Genomic DNA, 15,449 nt, shown 5'->3' with positions numbered 1-15,449 from the left:
GCTTATCTGTGCATGTTCTATTTATTCGCCACTCTCTGTGATAACAGTAATAACACAATCTTGCCTTACCTTCTTCAGCCTTCACCAGTAAATCAGTGAGTAATATCTTTTTGTGTTCTTGGCCATCACAAAAGCTGTATAAGACCCACTTTTTTAATAGTGTTTCACTTTCCCCGCAAATATCAGTTTCCAGTAAGCCGGGAAACCATTCCTCCATTAAAGAATCTATATGGTCCACAACTTGCCCCATTAAAATGCAACCTATAGTGGAAACAGTTAAAAAATTCTAGTTATTTTGTACTGTAATAAGCTTGTAACTACAAAAGTATTTTTTTTATGACAGTCATACTTTAAATGCACTGTAAACACAGTACATCTCTCGTTAAATTACCTTTTCTGCAGGATGGAACGGTCACTTTCAAAAAGCTATTGGGATTGTTGGGTAGATTTATGGATTCCACCAAAGAGTATGCTTCTGGTGACCAATTGAGGTAGACACCCTGCCTCCAATACATTCTGTTGGGGCGTTGCGCTCTTTCTACCATAAACACAGAGAAAGAGTAGTTAAAATTTGCAGTGATATTTATGCGGGTGCCTGCCCTACAGTGCATAGGCATCCTGCTGCTCTCCTGTTCTATTTTGCTTGTGCAGAACATGGGGATATGATTTTAGGAGGAGGAGGAGGAAATAGGTTAATTTTACTAGAATTATTTGTGTTTTACTGTAGTGCTACTGTAAAAAGGTCTTGCTTTAGTTTGCCCATGGAAGTTGGGGAGAGTTCAAGCTTGGCTTTAATCCAGTTTGTGTTCTTCACCTTTATGAAAAAGGGCTGAACCAGGCTCTACACTTCAACTGGAGCGAACACTGGCTTACCCAGCTATATTTCCCAGTAGAGTTTTGTACTAGAATGTGAACCTGAAAGTTATTTCATGAATTCTAAATATGTAGGTCCTTGACTTTAACGTAAACCATATACATACCTCTTCCAGAAAGCATATAAGGTGAAACTTCTAGTAACCTGTTGATGAGTCTTGACCAGAAGCCCATGGGAAAATAAGACATTTCATATAATCGTATAATGACTTCTGAATTCTCACAGTGTGGAAGTTCTATCACTGGTCGATGATTGGACAAACTGTGCAAGGACACCAGGACAAACAATACTTTGGATTATTACATTGAAAGCTGGGCATTCGCCAGAATATATTAAGAAAGCGGATGCTAATGTATGGCTTATTCATTAAATATCTTTATTTGGCTTTACTTTTGGCATAGCTATATTCATTTATTAAAATTACCTTGTACATTCTGTTTTTTAATCTGTATAATTATTTTGGCAATGTTTATCAAGTGATTAAAGGACTGACTCTGTGGTCACAATACCTAGTAGACATACAAAGAGCACACCTACAAAGTTCTCAGGCATTTCATCTAAATCTTAACAGCTTCTGTGCTGTGGAAATAAATGATAGGCTGATCTTTGTTGGTTGGAATGCTGAATTCGTAAAGCCTCCAAGGCTCATTGCGCCAGTTTTGAAAACATCTTAACCCAAGCTACATCATTCAGTACCACGTACTGGCCTTAGAAGTCTGTTGAACATTGAAACCCCCACTATATCCACCAGTAATGGACAGAAAAAAATACAGTTCACTTCTATCCAATTATAAATACCTGCTTGGAATGAGAAGCTGATCTTCACCCAGTGGCAGAGCTATTTGGAACTTTTCAAGGAGCTTAAAATACTGTGACATGTAATTTTTAGGAAATTTTCTTTTTTTTGAAAGGAATTTCTCCACGTCTGCGCAGTGGATGATACCTTTAGGATACCTTTCACAACCATCAACTTTCACTGTTAAAATCTGCATGAAAGTAAAGTAAGCCTGTGAGACAAAATGTATTACAACAAGGCTAAATGTGATATTTTAAGGGAACTTCCACCATTGCCTGTTTTTTGTAGGTGCCATAATGGTATTTTTAGTAGGGTACTTAGCAATGTATGCTGAGTAGGTTTGTGATACAGGTAGTATGGGTGTCCCTTAGTTCCTGGTTTCCCCTTATATGATTTATGTGTAGTAAATCCAGTGTTCCATACAGCCCAATGTAGCTAGTCCTAGCAGGACTTCGGCTGTACTAGCCTGAACAGACACCATAAGCTCAGTACAGGAAGCCAGGGTATTGTCACAAATAAAGATTTGCATTTTGCATTTTTTTGACAATATGTGACTTGCGTCGTAAATAAAAATGAATGTTTCCCTTTAAACAAGATTGGACATTCATATTAGTGCCTTCTAATAGGCACAGGATGTGTTTGTGATGATCAAAAGGGAAGCGCAAAGTCCATGCATGGCATTAAGTCCTCTTTTCTGATGCAATACAGGTTATATGTGAAGAGCTATTTTGGCGCAAAGTGGTGTAATCCAAAAAGCAACCAAACAGTTGTTCCTGCTGATTACCATAATTGCTCATATTCTTCACATAACCATATTTAGCAAGTCATTTTTATTTATTGGTATAATGATTGGGAGGAGTATATCCTGTTAGTGCAAGCAGTCTATAGTTCGCTCATGAGAATCACCCTCATTGTTTACTTTATTGTCCATAAAACCTTTTATTGTTTTATTTCCTTATTTTGTTTGTCTGTATGCATCATTTATTGCTGCTCATATATTGCTACTTTAGAACTTTAGAGCTAGGTATGTGTGAAAGGTTGAACTTGATGGACTGAAGTCTTTTTTCAACCTACTATCCTATACTACTATACTAACCTGTGCCATGATTTTGCAAAGCCACTGGGGATCCACAAAATAAAGGTCTCGAAGTTGCAAGGCAGGATCTTCAAAGTGTAGTAACACCCCTGTACAAAAACAATGAAACATATTTTCATACTAGCTAAGCAAGCAGCCTTACAGAAACAAATAAATCAGATACCATTAAGTGCTTCATTTTGTCGTTCAATTTTAAGTCATCATAAAGGTTAAGGTTACTTTTTTAGTTATAGGTAAGACCTAAAATAGCACTGATACATGCTCATATCACATTCATAATGTTTTTGTTTACATCAATGTGGAAGAAAATAATTTCATTCTGTCCCTCTTGTTATATCACATGTTGTCTTTACCAAATCATATCAAGAACCAATATAGTACATGACATGTATAGAAAGGGCACTTTTGTCTGGGTTCTCTGACATTTTCACAGCCTACTGTCTGATTTGCATTGCAAAATATTATGCTGGCAACATTTCCACTTATTTCAGCTACAAATCATGAGGTGGTAAATTGGTAAATTCTATTGACACTGTGACATTAAACCCGCATGAGCTGCAACAATAAACCTCACATAAAATCACACTAGTCACGTAATACACAAATGTAAATCATGTTCTGTTACCTGATTCATTTAGAAAATGCACTGCATGTGGTAGTTCTTCTTCATCCAAATGCAACTGGCTTTCTTCAACAATTTCTTTCATTCTCTTATGGTTAATGACGGGAAATTCAATGGGAGCACTCTTGCGTTCATTTAAAATTCTTCTTTCAAGTTCCAGGTAACTGTCTGGAATTAGCTGTCCAAGAACTGGCTGATCTCTGATCTAGGAAAAAGGAAAATACATCACTAGAATTTGGAAATATGAATACATTATCTGAGGCAGTACACTGAATACTGTGAACTAAAAAAGAAATCCTTTTAGAATGCTAAAGGATAGATGAATAATATAGAAACAATATTACCTACGTGGTAACCCATATATTGTGGTTTGCAAACCCTTTGTAATGGTTAAGATGGTTAAGACAGAAACAAATGGGCTAAATCCAAACCCCATTCTGCTTACATAAGCCCCCTGGAAACAATGTATGCAATGTAAAGGGAAGAGATCTTTATTTGTTTTACATATAAAATCCTTAATATTTGGTGACTGATAAACTATTTTAATTCAACAAAGACTGAAGCGCAGAATTTAATTAAAACGGCATGGAACTTCTTAAAAACTTCTTAGAAATTCTTCATTTCCCCATCAATAACTTAACTCCCCTGCACTTAATAAAGAAAGTTGTCCTTTTTTTAAAAAAAATCTTCCAATAATAGGAAGACTAAGTCTCACAAAAAGTGTCATTTGAACTAGCCTATTATATAGGTAGACAGAATGATGCCACTGAACCAGGATAGAGTCCCAAAGCAGATGTTAATCAGTGACTCTTCCATTACCTTGAAATTTAAACATTCTTTTATGATCGACTTTCTAAGCTTCGCCAAAAGATCCGACTCTTCAATGGCGTTCACAAAGTGGTGTTCTTGAATGGTGGGTAGCTCACGTTGACTGAAAAGTTCCTTTTTTATTTTACTTATGCAGGCTTTCTGGTGTTTTTCATCTGCAACATCGAGATGCGTTCCAACGAGAATCACAGGGGAAGTGGCAGCTCGTGCCTGTAAACAATTATGTTTAGTTTAGTGCATAAGAAAACCAGTAATATCCTTTAAGATTATACCCATTCATAAAAACTAGCATCCAAAGAACACATAAAATACTATTTAGGTAGACTAACACCTGCTGTTCGTCATATAGATAAAAGCTTAAATCTTGTACACTGAATAACTTACAATCCACAAAGTTGGTGGTAAACTGGCGGGGAAAAAAAGTGCTGATTTGTCATTTCTTAAAAAGTGCATAAAAACAACACGTAGACTTTGTTGGAATTACTCTTAGTAAGTATTTCTAAAATATAGAGATGCATTCCACTTGAACATGTACACTGAAAGTTATTACTATGACAAGGATCGCATATTTACCTTTATGTTAAACAGCCATGGCTTTATTGCATCAACTTCAGATTCTCCTTTACTAAGATCATAGACAACAAGATATAAAGCCCGTGGAGTCATAAAATGAGGATGAGTGCTGTAGAATTCCTCTTGTCCTAAGATAGTAGCATTTACAAAGCAGACATTTTACCAAATTACATAGAATTCACTCATTAAAAATGGTGATGCCTAATAAACTATATGATATGTATTAAAGTAAATGGCATTACACTAAAATGTAGCAGTGTTGTTATTGTGAATAATGCTTACAACAGCATTACACATTTCACAGCCATTTATAAAGTGGGGCTACGTTCAGGGACTGAATAGAACACGAGCACACTAGCCGCCACATTCATACCAGACAGTCTTATAATTAGGCCGTGTAAAATATGTGTCACGACCGAGGTACGGGTTCTGGATCCGCGCTGCAGAATCGGCGCCTCCTGGTGGAGAGAGGACGCACTGCCACCAGGGCACAGGAGATACAGGCCGTTCACCACCGAGAGTAATGAGAAGGTGAACTCAGGAACAGAAAATAAAAAATAATAACGGTAACCGAGGGGTCAGGCAATAGAGTAGTCGGGGTCACAAGCAAAGGTCAGGGCAGGCAGCGAAACAACGGAGGTCAGGTTCAAGCAGGAGTCAATACCAGAGAGATAAATCAGGATACAAACGCTAGTGTAGGCAAAAAGGCACTAACACAGGCAAGGGTGTAGTGCCAAATGAGTGTTTAAATATCCCTCCAACAATACAGATCCTCCTACCCTCCTAATTAGGGGGAGGAGGAAAAATGATAAATGTCACTTTAAGAGTGACATGCATATTCATTAGATTAGCATGCATATATCTTTGTGGTGGTCAGAGTATTTACATGTGTACATGTATAAATAAGGGAGATTGTATGCGGGGGTGTATCTATATGTGAGGGAGAGCAAACTGGGGCTGAGCCCAGCTCATGAAGCCATACTGGACCTGTCAACCAATATATCAGCATGAACTCATCTCCTCCTGACAAGCCAGACCAAGCCAGACCAAGCCAGACATTTGGGCTAGACGTGTACCAGGTACCTAGAATAGGGTTGCATGCACAATGGTAAAAATCCTCTAGGAACCACTGATCTGGTTTACCAGAGAGCAATATTCCTTCTCTTACTTGAAGCAGCATTCAAAAAGGTTTGGCATACGTTAAGCTACTTCCATACAATGCAAAGTGTATTACCTGCAAAGTCCCAGACATTTAATACAATTTCCTTTTTTACTTTGGTTCTTATCAGTATATGCCAGTCTTTCACATCAATTCCGACAGTAGATTTCTCTAAGCCACGATTAGGATGCCCAAATTTCATAAGCTGCTGCACCAAAGTAGTCTTTCCGCTGCCTGTGTTTCCCATGATTAATAGCTTCATCCGGTTGTAAGGAACAGCCTTCTTTAAACGCTGCTGAAGGAATCTAAATAAGATAACATGCTATTAGAAAACATCAGTGCAGAAAGTTCATTTCTGCAAGTGTAAAGCTAGTTTAAAATAGGAAGCAACACAAAAATATTTGAATACTAAAGTTTGTACCGTGTGGCAAAAAAGGATTGTGTTGTGCTAGTAGAATATTTCATGTCCCAGACTGCCCCATTTAAAAAACAGTGATAGTTGTGTATCTAAAACTGCATATGCACTGTGACTAAATAGACCATTTAAACACTGTATTGACAAATACTGACATATTATATTATAAAAATATCTTACAAAGTATAATATAAATGTATAAACAAAATGTAACAAAAAATAAATGTATAAAAGCACCGTATCAGATCTCTGGCTTTACATCCAACGTGTTTCAAATCAATGTCAAGGTGAAGACCATCAAGAGGAAGGTCCCAAACCTTTGTTAGTTTTCCCATTTCATCAGGAAAAGATCTAAGGTCAAGATTATGGCTGATGTCAAAGGAGGTCATATTAACAAGACAGCCAATTTCAGGTGGGATCTGAAATAAAACCAGGGACAGGTAAGATTAATAAAATCAGATACAAAAATAATATATATATATATATATATATATATATATATATATATACAGTGATGTATTCCAACCAAGGCCTAGGGTGAAATGTCCTGGTGGCAGTGGTCCCCTAAGCAGATCCCCCCTAAGCCTCCTGGTGTCTCGCTGCACAATGGGCTGGTTACAATGGAGAACGCCAATCTCATCAGCCTATTATGCTATAGAGGCTGTGCTGGCTCAGCACAGACTTCATTAAAAGGTGCTGCGGTCTTTTAAGATACATCTCACAGGGATATGACGTCATATTGCTGTTTCTTAAAAGCAGACAGTGCCTTTAATTGTACTGAAGACACCGATCACAGAGGTGGAGACGACTGGGGGTGCAGTCCTAGGCCAGGGCACAACACTGTATATATATATATATATATATATATATATATATATATATATATATATATACACACAGACATTTCTATTTATGCATGTTACCTCCTTCAGTTTATTGTGTGAGAGATGCAGCTTTTCAAGCCTTGACCATCTGCAAGCATCTTTGCCGAGATCCAAAACAGTAATCTGATTGTAGTTTAAAAGGAGTTCCCGCATATTTAACGATGTCCATTCCAAAGGACCAGGCAATCTCTCAATCTGATTGTTGCTTAAATCTACAGAGCGTAAACTACAAATAGAAAGGTAAAAAATAGGCTAGTTTTCATCTGTAATTTGAATTGATAACACTAACAGCAACTAGAGGGAGTGGATAATACGATAATCATTATTTTGTATATTATCCGTAGGCAACAGAAGGCATTCTGTTACATTCCCACAGAGCCATCATTATGAGAGAATAATATACTTCTATGTAGTACACAAAACAATCCTCTATTAAATTTAAATCCAACTAACTAAGTGTACTACTTACTGTGGAAGAAGCAAAATGTCTTTTGGAACGCTTCTGAATTTATTATGAGACAATTTTAGTGTTGTTATTTTAGATGGAAAATTTGGCGTTGTAGCTGAAAAATAAAAATAAAATATTTGTATACACACAAATTCAGTGTAATTAGACTAAATGTTACAAAGAAGTATTCTTAGGTTATACAGACGATTACATTTAAAAATTGTTTAATTCCACACACTGCAGCATGGCATCCTCGGTGCAAAAAAGTCTGTTGTAAAAGTTGCCTAATTATCCAGAAAGATGACCAGGCAAATCATTCCAACTTTTAGCGATCAGTACTGATTAACTCCGGTATATGATTTAGTTAAAACAGAGCATACGCCAACATGTTAAGCAGGATGTCATATGCTGTTCTTCTGCCTCCTATGGACACATGGTACCTGGTGATATTGCTATGGAGGCTGCGACACCTAGGCACACGTGTCCATAGCACAGCTAGGCCTCTAACGAGGGAAATGTCCAATGTCCCAAATGACCTATAGAGCAGAAGAGCCCGTGGGAGCAATCGCCCTCAATTATGCTACATTATGCTTTCCTCTGAACTAGAATACACCACAGCCTTGAGTGTCAAACTACAGGGCTGTGTTTTTTTGTGAATTTCCCAGCCATTGTTTTTGCAAACGGTTGATACTGGTTAATTTCAAGATATATAGTTTAAACCTGGATAAACAGAATTGCTGGTCTGTCTGAAGCCCTCAATCGTGGGAGATCAATACTCCTTGTGTAAACTGTGATATCTGTAATATATCGTTTATCATTTTAAGTGAAACAAAAAACTTACCAAGCTTGTTTGTCACAGCACAGAATGTTTCTAACTTTGCAGAATATTTCAAGAAATCTGAAGCAAGTGATGAAATAGAATTCTTATTCAAGTTGATGGTCCTTAACTCTGACAGGCAAACAGGTGTCAAGATGTCGGTAATGCTATTTCTGCAAAAATTGCATTTAAAAAGGGTTTCCTCAGTGAAAGGTTTGAGTTAATGGTTTACATTCACCAAAGTATTGTTACCAGTGGGTTTCCTCAGTTGGGACCCATACTTTTTAGTATTTTCATTAGCGATATAACAAAAGATCTTAATGGTAAGATATATTTTTTTTGCAGATGACACAAACCTCTGCAATAGGGTACAGTTCTAGAGACCCTATCTCCTGAGTGATATTGATATTTTGTTCAGATAAGGGCTACCAAGATGGTGAATGGTTTGCAGGGTAAAAATTATCAGCAGACACTAAAGGAACTCAATATGTATAGCTTGGAGTTAAGAAGAGAAAGAGCAGATGTGATAGAAAAACGTAAGTACTTAAAGCGATTTAACAAAGTACAGGAGGGAAATTTATTTCAAATGAGGAGAAATGTGTGAACAAGAGGTCATAGTCTAAAACTAGAGAGTCAGAGGTTTATATGTAAGTAAACTTTGCTTTGCTGAAATAAACGGAACAGCCTCACTTCAGAGGCTAATACAGTAAGGGAATTTAAACATGCATTGGATGGGCATGAAACAATACTAAATTTAACATCAAGGACTGATTAAGACCAGAGTCTTACATCAGAAAAAAATGAAAAAGATGGGCCCAATGGTTCTTACCTACCACCAAATTTCTATGTTTAATAACTAAATGTTTTACATTACAGAAAGATACTGTGTGTCGATCAATTCCTTGTTTTGTTATTGGTCCAGAAAGAGTCAAGGAATATTTTATGTGTTAAGTGATATGATTATTTTGTTATTTTAAACAACAATACTTTTAGATGAGCCATGGTTTACTAACTCTCCATTGTCCTATACAATCATATTGTATTTCTAGAAATATGATTTAAAATAATATCTCTATTTATTAAGTAACTAAATCTTACCCTTCCAAAATTAATTCTTCAAGTTTCACTGTAACATTCCCAATATTTTCTGGAAAATATCTCAGCTGGTTGTAGGAGACGTTCAGGTGTTTTAGACACAGGCATGCTCCAGCTGCCGTTACATCCAAGGAAGGCCCTATCTCATTCCTTGATATATCAAGGAACACAAGAGTGTTAATTTCCAGAATACAGGAGGGAAATGACTTGAAGTTGTTGCTGCGCAAGTCCAAGTAAGTCAAAGATTTTAAAGCCTAGATTGAAAAGAAAGATCCAGTAAATTATGTTTTACTAAGTAGATATACAGAATATTGTTTAAATATGCATAAAACTTAGTTCTTCTTTTGCAAAGTATGTGCTGATAATGGTGGCTTTACTTAGCTTACAGTAAGCTAATAAATAAGTCTCAATTAGATGCTTTTTCTCCTTCCCCCATTAAGTGGTTAAGAACGTTGATGCTTTATCATACTGTCATGTTGTAAGCAAAAGAATGGCAAAGTCTCAATCACCCAGCCTGACATTCTAATAAATGAATAGTGAGGACACGCTGGACCCTGGAAAGGCCTGCCTACAGTTCTGTATACTGCATTGTATTTTATGCTCAAGACCAGTTTTTTTTCCATGAAACTTCCATTAACTATCCCACAGTGATCTGGTTGTTCCTGAAGAAAACAGTATGACTTACTTCGGAAAGTGACTTTGGAAACAAAGTCAGTGAATTCTGTTGTAACTCCAGTTTTTCAAGGCGTTCCAACTGACTTGTCAAAGGTGACTTTTTAGTTATTAGATCAATGCTTTCCAGGTCATTTGCAGAAAGGTCAAGAGTTCTAATGTGCTCTTTTTCAACAAGGGAAGGAAAGCTATCGACCCGCTTCATAAGCAAAGGAAACCTCGCTGATTTGCCTGAAACAAAAAAATAAATAAGACACTTGATTTGGTTTGCGGCAATTGCAAGGTTGGCACAGTTAGTGGTTTCATCTCTGTTTGATCCCTTGCTGTTGAACACACGGCTTCCTGATAACTGTTTGAGACTTTGTAGCACCTGTTCTACTGCGTGGTGCAAAGACATGACATCGTATACCAGAACGTTTTGAAGTAGCATCTGCATAATATGAAAATGTTATTAATTTTTAAAAAATACATCCCGTAAAAATGAATGCTTACCTTCTAATATTACCTAAAGAATAATGAAAATACTCTTATTTCCATTAACTTTTGTTTTAATGTTTTTTTTATTTTTTATTTTAATTTTTAACTCATCCCACTCCATCCCATTGGACAGGGATGGGGTTTATCTCCCTCTGTATCTGTAATCTCCCCATCCCAATGGGAAAGTTTAACCCTAATTCCATTAGGATAGTGGAAAGATAGCATGTGAAGAAAGGCACGGCTGGGGCTCCATGCCCCCCTTAGGGTTTGTTTATTGTTATTTAACCATTAGCAGGGGACGTGGAAAATGATATCCTTTACACTTTAGATATATTTTAAGTGCCTTCCACCCCATCTCTTATGGGATGGGGAAGAGGGGTCCGTTATTACTTTCCTCCCTTGGTTAATTTTTTAAAGCTTTTTTATAAGTTTAATGTAGCAGGAAAGCACACAGGAGTGACTTGCAAGTCACATTGCAACCCTCCATGGTTCAAACTTGCCAATTACTGAATCAAAGTAAGATTTTTTCCAGTTTATCAGAGCACCCTTTTAGCATATCATACTAGAAAAGGTGTCCAGGTATTGTAAGATATACATGTGAACTGCAATATGGATAAAAGCAGGCTGAGAGAAATCCTGGGACACAAAAGCTTATTTGGTCATAAATTCACAGATGTTCAAGAATTACTGTAGAAAAAGAATTCCAGCCTAGTATTTGAGAGTTCAGAAAGTAATAGTAGAACTGCTTACCTGGAGAATCAATCTGAAGGAACTCTTTCTTTTGAAGTACAGATTCATCTCCACTAGCTCCCTGGTAAAAAATAAATACATTATATTTTATGAATGATTAAACATAAATTGTTTGATATATTCCAGTGTAGTACCAGGTAATCACAGAAGCACTTTTTTTCGCCATAAGCAAGGCCATTTTGTAGAATGAAAAGCATATAGAGACCTAGACGATAAGACTTAACGCGTTATAATAAAGCACCATTCAATTTGGGAAAACGCCTTAAGCCTTACCAATTATTCTTTTCCCAATGTTGTCACTGGCACCTTACTTCACATTAAAAGTACATTACTGAACTTATGCAAGGTCTCTATATACCGTATTGGCCCGAATATAGGCCTCACTTTTTTCCCCCACTTTAAGTCTTTAAAGTGGGGGTGCGGCCTATATTCGTGGTCTAGCGCCTGACGCCCGGGACATGCAGGGCAGGCAGCGGAGTTAGGATACAGATCCCCCGCAGCGGTGCAGGGGACCTGCATCCTACTCTCTGATACGCTCAGACAGCCTCCCCTGCTGGCACTTCCCACGGGGGGAGTGTCGGCACGGGAGATTGTCTAAGCGCATCGCGCAGACGTTCACCGGCAGCGTCGATGAGCGTGAACAGCCTCCGCTGCCGGCACGTCTGCTCGATGTGCTTTAACAATCTCCCTTGCCGGGAATTCCCACGGGGGGAGTCCCGGCAAGGGAGATTTTAAAGCACATCTTGCAGACGTGCCGTCAGCGAAGGTTGTTTATGCTCGCATCGCCGCTGCCGGTGAATGTCTGCGCGAACAATCTTCCTTGCCGGTGCTTCCCACGGCGGAAGTGCCGGCACCAGAAGTTGAATACGCGTTATGCGTAGATGTCCCCCGCCGGCCCCGCAAGACCCCGTGGAGTCTGCCATGGTAAGTCTGGTGTGGGGAGGGACATCTTGGGGACAAAGTGGCAGCATATCTCGGGGGGGGTGTAGAGTGGCAGCATATCTGGGGGGGTAGAGTGGCAGCATATCTCGGGGGGTAGAGCAGCAGCATATCTCGGGGGGGTAGAGCGGCAGCATATCTCGGGGGGGTAGAGCGGCAGCATATCTCGGAGGGGGGATAGAGTGGCAGCATATCTGGGAGGGGGGATAGAGTGGCAGCATATCTCGGGGGGGTACATCTTCGGGACAGAGTGGCAGCATATCTCGGGGGGGCAGAAACTTTTTTCCACCTTTAATGAGACCTATAATGTGAACAATTCAATTGCAAAACAAACTGAAATCTTTGAGGGGAAAAAAATACCTCACAATAACCTGGTTGCATAAGTGTGCACACCCTCTTATAACTGAGGCTGTGGCTGTGTTCAATTTTGGTAAATGTTTCAAATTTACCAATCACATTCAAACTCATGTTAAATAGAAGTCATTACACACCTGCCATCATTTAAAGTGACTCTGATTAATCACAAATAAAGTTCAGCTGTTCCAGTAGGATTTACCTGACATTTGCTTAGTTGCATCTCAGAGCAAAAGCCATGGTCCGCAGAGAGCTTCCACAGCTTCCACAGCTTCAGAGGGATTATTTTTATTATTGTTGAAAGATATCAGTCAGGAGAAGGGCACAAAATAATTTCCAAAGCATTAGATATACCATGGAACACAGTGAAGACAGTTATCATCAAGTGAAGAAAATATGGCACAACAGAGACATTACCAAAAACTAGACGTCCCTCCAAAAATGATGAAAAGACGAGAAGAAAACTGGTCAGGGATGCTTACAAGAGGCCTACTGCAACATTAAAGGAACTGCAGGAATTTCTGGCAAGTACTAGCTGTGTGCTACATGTGACAACAATCTCCCGTATTCTCCATATGAATGGGCTATGGGTGGCAAGATGGAAGCCTTTTCTTACAAAGAAAAACACCCAAGCCTGGCTGAAGTTTGCAAAAACAAACATCAAGTGCCTCAGAAGCATGTGGGAAAATTTTTTGTGGTCTAATGAAACCACGGTTGAACTTTTTGGCCATAATTCCAAAAAGAACAACATACCCACAGTGAAGCATGGTGGTGGCAGCATCATGCTTTGGGGCTGGAACCGGGGCCTTAGTCAGGGTGGAGGGAATTATGAACAGTTCCAAATACCAAGCAATTTTGGCACAAAACCTTCAGGCGTCCGTTAGGAAGCTGAAGATGAAGACGAAGTTCACTTTTCAGCATGACATCGACCCAAAGCACACATCCAAATCCACAAATGCATGGCTTCACCAGAGAAGATTAATGTTTTGGAATGGCCCAGCCAGAGCCCAGATCTGAATCCAATTGAACATCTGTGGAGTCTGATCTGAAAAGGGCTGTGCACAGGAGATGTCCTCGCAATCTGACAGATTTAGAGCGCTTTTGCAAAGAAGAGTGGGCATATATTGCCATGTCAAGATGTGCCATGCTAATAGACTCCTACCCAAAAAGACTGATTGCTGTAATAAAATCAAACGGTACTTCAACAAACTATTAGTTTAAGGGTGTGCACACTTATGCAACCAGGTTATTGGGAGTTTTGGGTTTTTTTTTCCCCTCAAAGACTTCAGCTTCTTTTGCAATTGAATTGTTCACGTTATAGGTCATATTAAAGGTAGAAAAAGTTCTGACATGATTTATCTTTGTCTCATTCTTTAAAATCACAAGAACCTGGCATTTTAACAGGGGTGTGTAGACATTATATATCCACTGTAGGTCAAAATTTGAACTTGATTAACCCACCTGTGTTAAAAGCAAGGATTTAACTAAATCAGGCCTGATTTACATGGACATGTTTGTATGTGATCATTGTACTTATGCAAAATGGCTACCAATCACATGGTAACCAGAAAAAAAACCCAGATGAAAAAAGCCCAAACAGAAATTACACACAAACCCACCCCCCACCACCATAAATGCACACAAGAATACTGCACACACAGAAAATACGCACACAGAAAAATGCCCACACAGTCAGGGTTATGCAGTGAATACAAATGTTTCTATGTGTGCATTTTTCTGTGGGGGGCACTCTTCAGTACGAAGAACATACCAAAGAGTTGGAATGTTTCTGACAGGAGGAGGTCACACGATCCAACTTTGAATAATCTTTGTGGATATCAAATGAGTGACATTTTTTGACAGGAACAGATCCTTCACTCCCTTAAATAAAAATAAAAAATCATAGTTATAACGTTTTTACAATACAATACATGCAGTCTGTTGGCAGAAAGTTAGATAGATGCAACTATGTATTAGGTTCTCCATGTTATTTACTCCACTGTCTGGAGAAAACGGAAAACACTGTCCTGTGCCCAACTCATTTTAATGAAGAAAACAAGCTGGAGTTTCAGTATTCTTCCCCACCCATCTCCAGACAGAAAGCCATCACTAAGGCAGGGTCTTTGTGACCACTCACTAGTAGTGCTTTAAGGCCAAAAATGATTTGCCCTTCTTGGTCAGAAGGCCATCGGGAGGCTTGGATCTTCCCTGGGAACTACAGAAGAGCTTTGGACTCCATGGACTTTACAAAACTGAGACTTTACAAAACTGAGAGAGAGGGTGGAAGAAGCCAAAAGCCCAAATGCATAAAATAAATGAGGTGCTAGCGCTGGGACTGGAATTTGAGAAAATATTCCCAGCTAGCCATGAGGCTAGGGCAGACAAAGTGAATGTGTCTCAAAAAGGCCTATCTATGCAAACCCCCAACAAGTACCAACAACCACGTGGGGAGGGGGCACTTCATGCTTCATGACACTCTAGGTCTCAAGCCAGAGGATCAGTTGATTTTCCCATCCTTAAGAACACTTAATCTTTGCCATGGGTAAGAATGAAAAAGGGACATCCCTTGGGTCTTTGCATACATGTAATCTGCATGAGCATGCATGCACGAGGCAGAGTTGTTCCTATCCTGCACTGAAGAGATCTAATA

The 15,449-nt window shown here is 38.8% G+C and overlaps 1 protein-coding gene across 2 annotated transcripts in view; it reads right to left on the bottom strand.

The window, feature by feature from the left end:
* LRRK2 (leucine rich repeat kinase 2) overlaps nucleotides 1-15,449 on the bottom strand; it is a 56,907-nt gene that overhangs the window by 15,044 nt on the left and 26,414 nt on the right. For both annotated transcript variants that reach the window (XM_053462545.1, XM_053462546.1), the window contains exons 22-38: nucleotides 14,571-14,680; nucleotides 11,507-11,567; nucleotides 10,293-10,510; nucleotides 9,611-9,861; nucleotides 8,537-8,685; nucleotides 7,717-7,810; nucleotides 7,287-7,473; nucleotides 6,601-6,782; nucleotides 6,024-6,253; nucleotides 4,790-4,917; nucleotides 4,208-4,426; nucleotides 3,392-3,593; nucleotides 2,767-2,855; nucleotides 1,673-1,860; nucleotides 981-1,135; nucleotides 392-538; nucleotides 70-261 (exon numbers count right to left, since the gene is read on the bottom strand). In XM_053462545.1, the coding sequence (XP_053318520.1) occupies nucleotides 70-261; nucleotides 392-538; nucleotides 981-1,135; nucleotides 1,673-1,860; nucleotides 2,767-2,855; nucleotides 3,392-3,593; nucleotides 4,208-4,426; nucleotides 4,790-4,917; nucleotides 6,024-6,253; nucleotides 6,601-6,782; nucleotides 7,287-7,473; nucleotides 7,717-7,810; nucleotides 8,537-8,685; nucleotides 9,611-9,861; nucleotides 10,293-10,510; nucleotides 11,507-11,567; nucleotides 14,571-14,680 (2,802 nt within the window). The remainder of the gene's footprint in view (nucleotides 1-69; nucleotides 262-391; nucleotides 539-980; nucleotides 1,136-1,672; nucleotides 1,861-2,766; nucleotides 2,856-3,391; nucleotides 3,594-4,207; nucleotides 4,427-4,789; nucleotides 4,918-6,023; nucleotides 6,254-6,600; nucleotides 6,783-7,286; nucleotides 7,474-7,716; nucleotides 7,811-8,536; nucleotides 8,686-9,610; nucleotides 9,862-10,292; nucleotides 10,511-11,506; nucleotides 11,568-14,570; nucleotides 14,681-15,449) is intronic.

This window comes from Spea bombifrons, chromosome 4 (assembly GCF_027358695.1).
Source record: "Spea bombifrons isolate aSpeBom1 chromosome 4, aSpeBom1.2.pri, whole genome shotgun sequence".
Classification (NCBI taxonomy): domain Eukaryota; kingdom Metazoa; phylum Chordata; class Amphibia; order Anura; family Pelobatidae; genus Spea; species Spea bombifrons.
The sequence above is the reverse complement of the archived record's forward strand: the minus strand, read 5'-3'. Positions and strand labels throughout refer to the sequence as shown.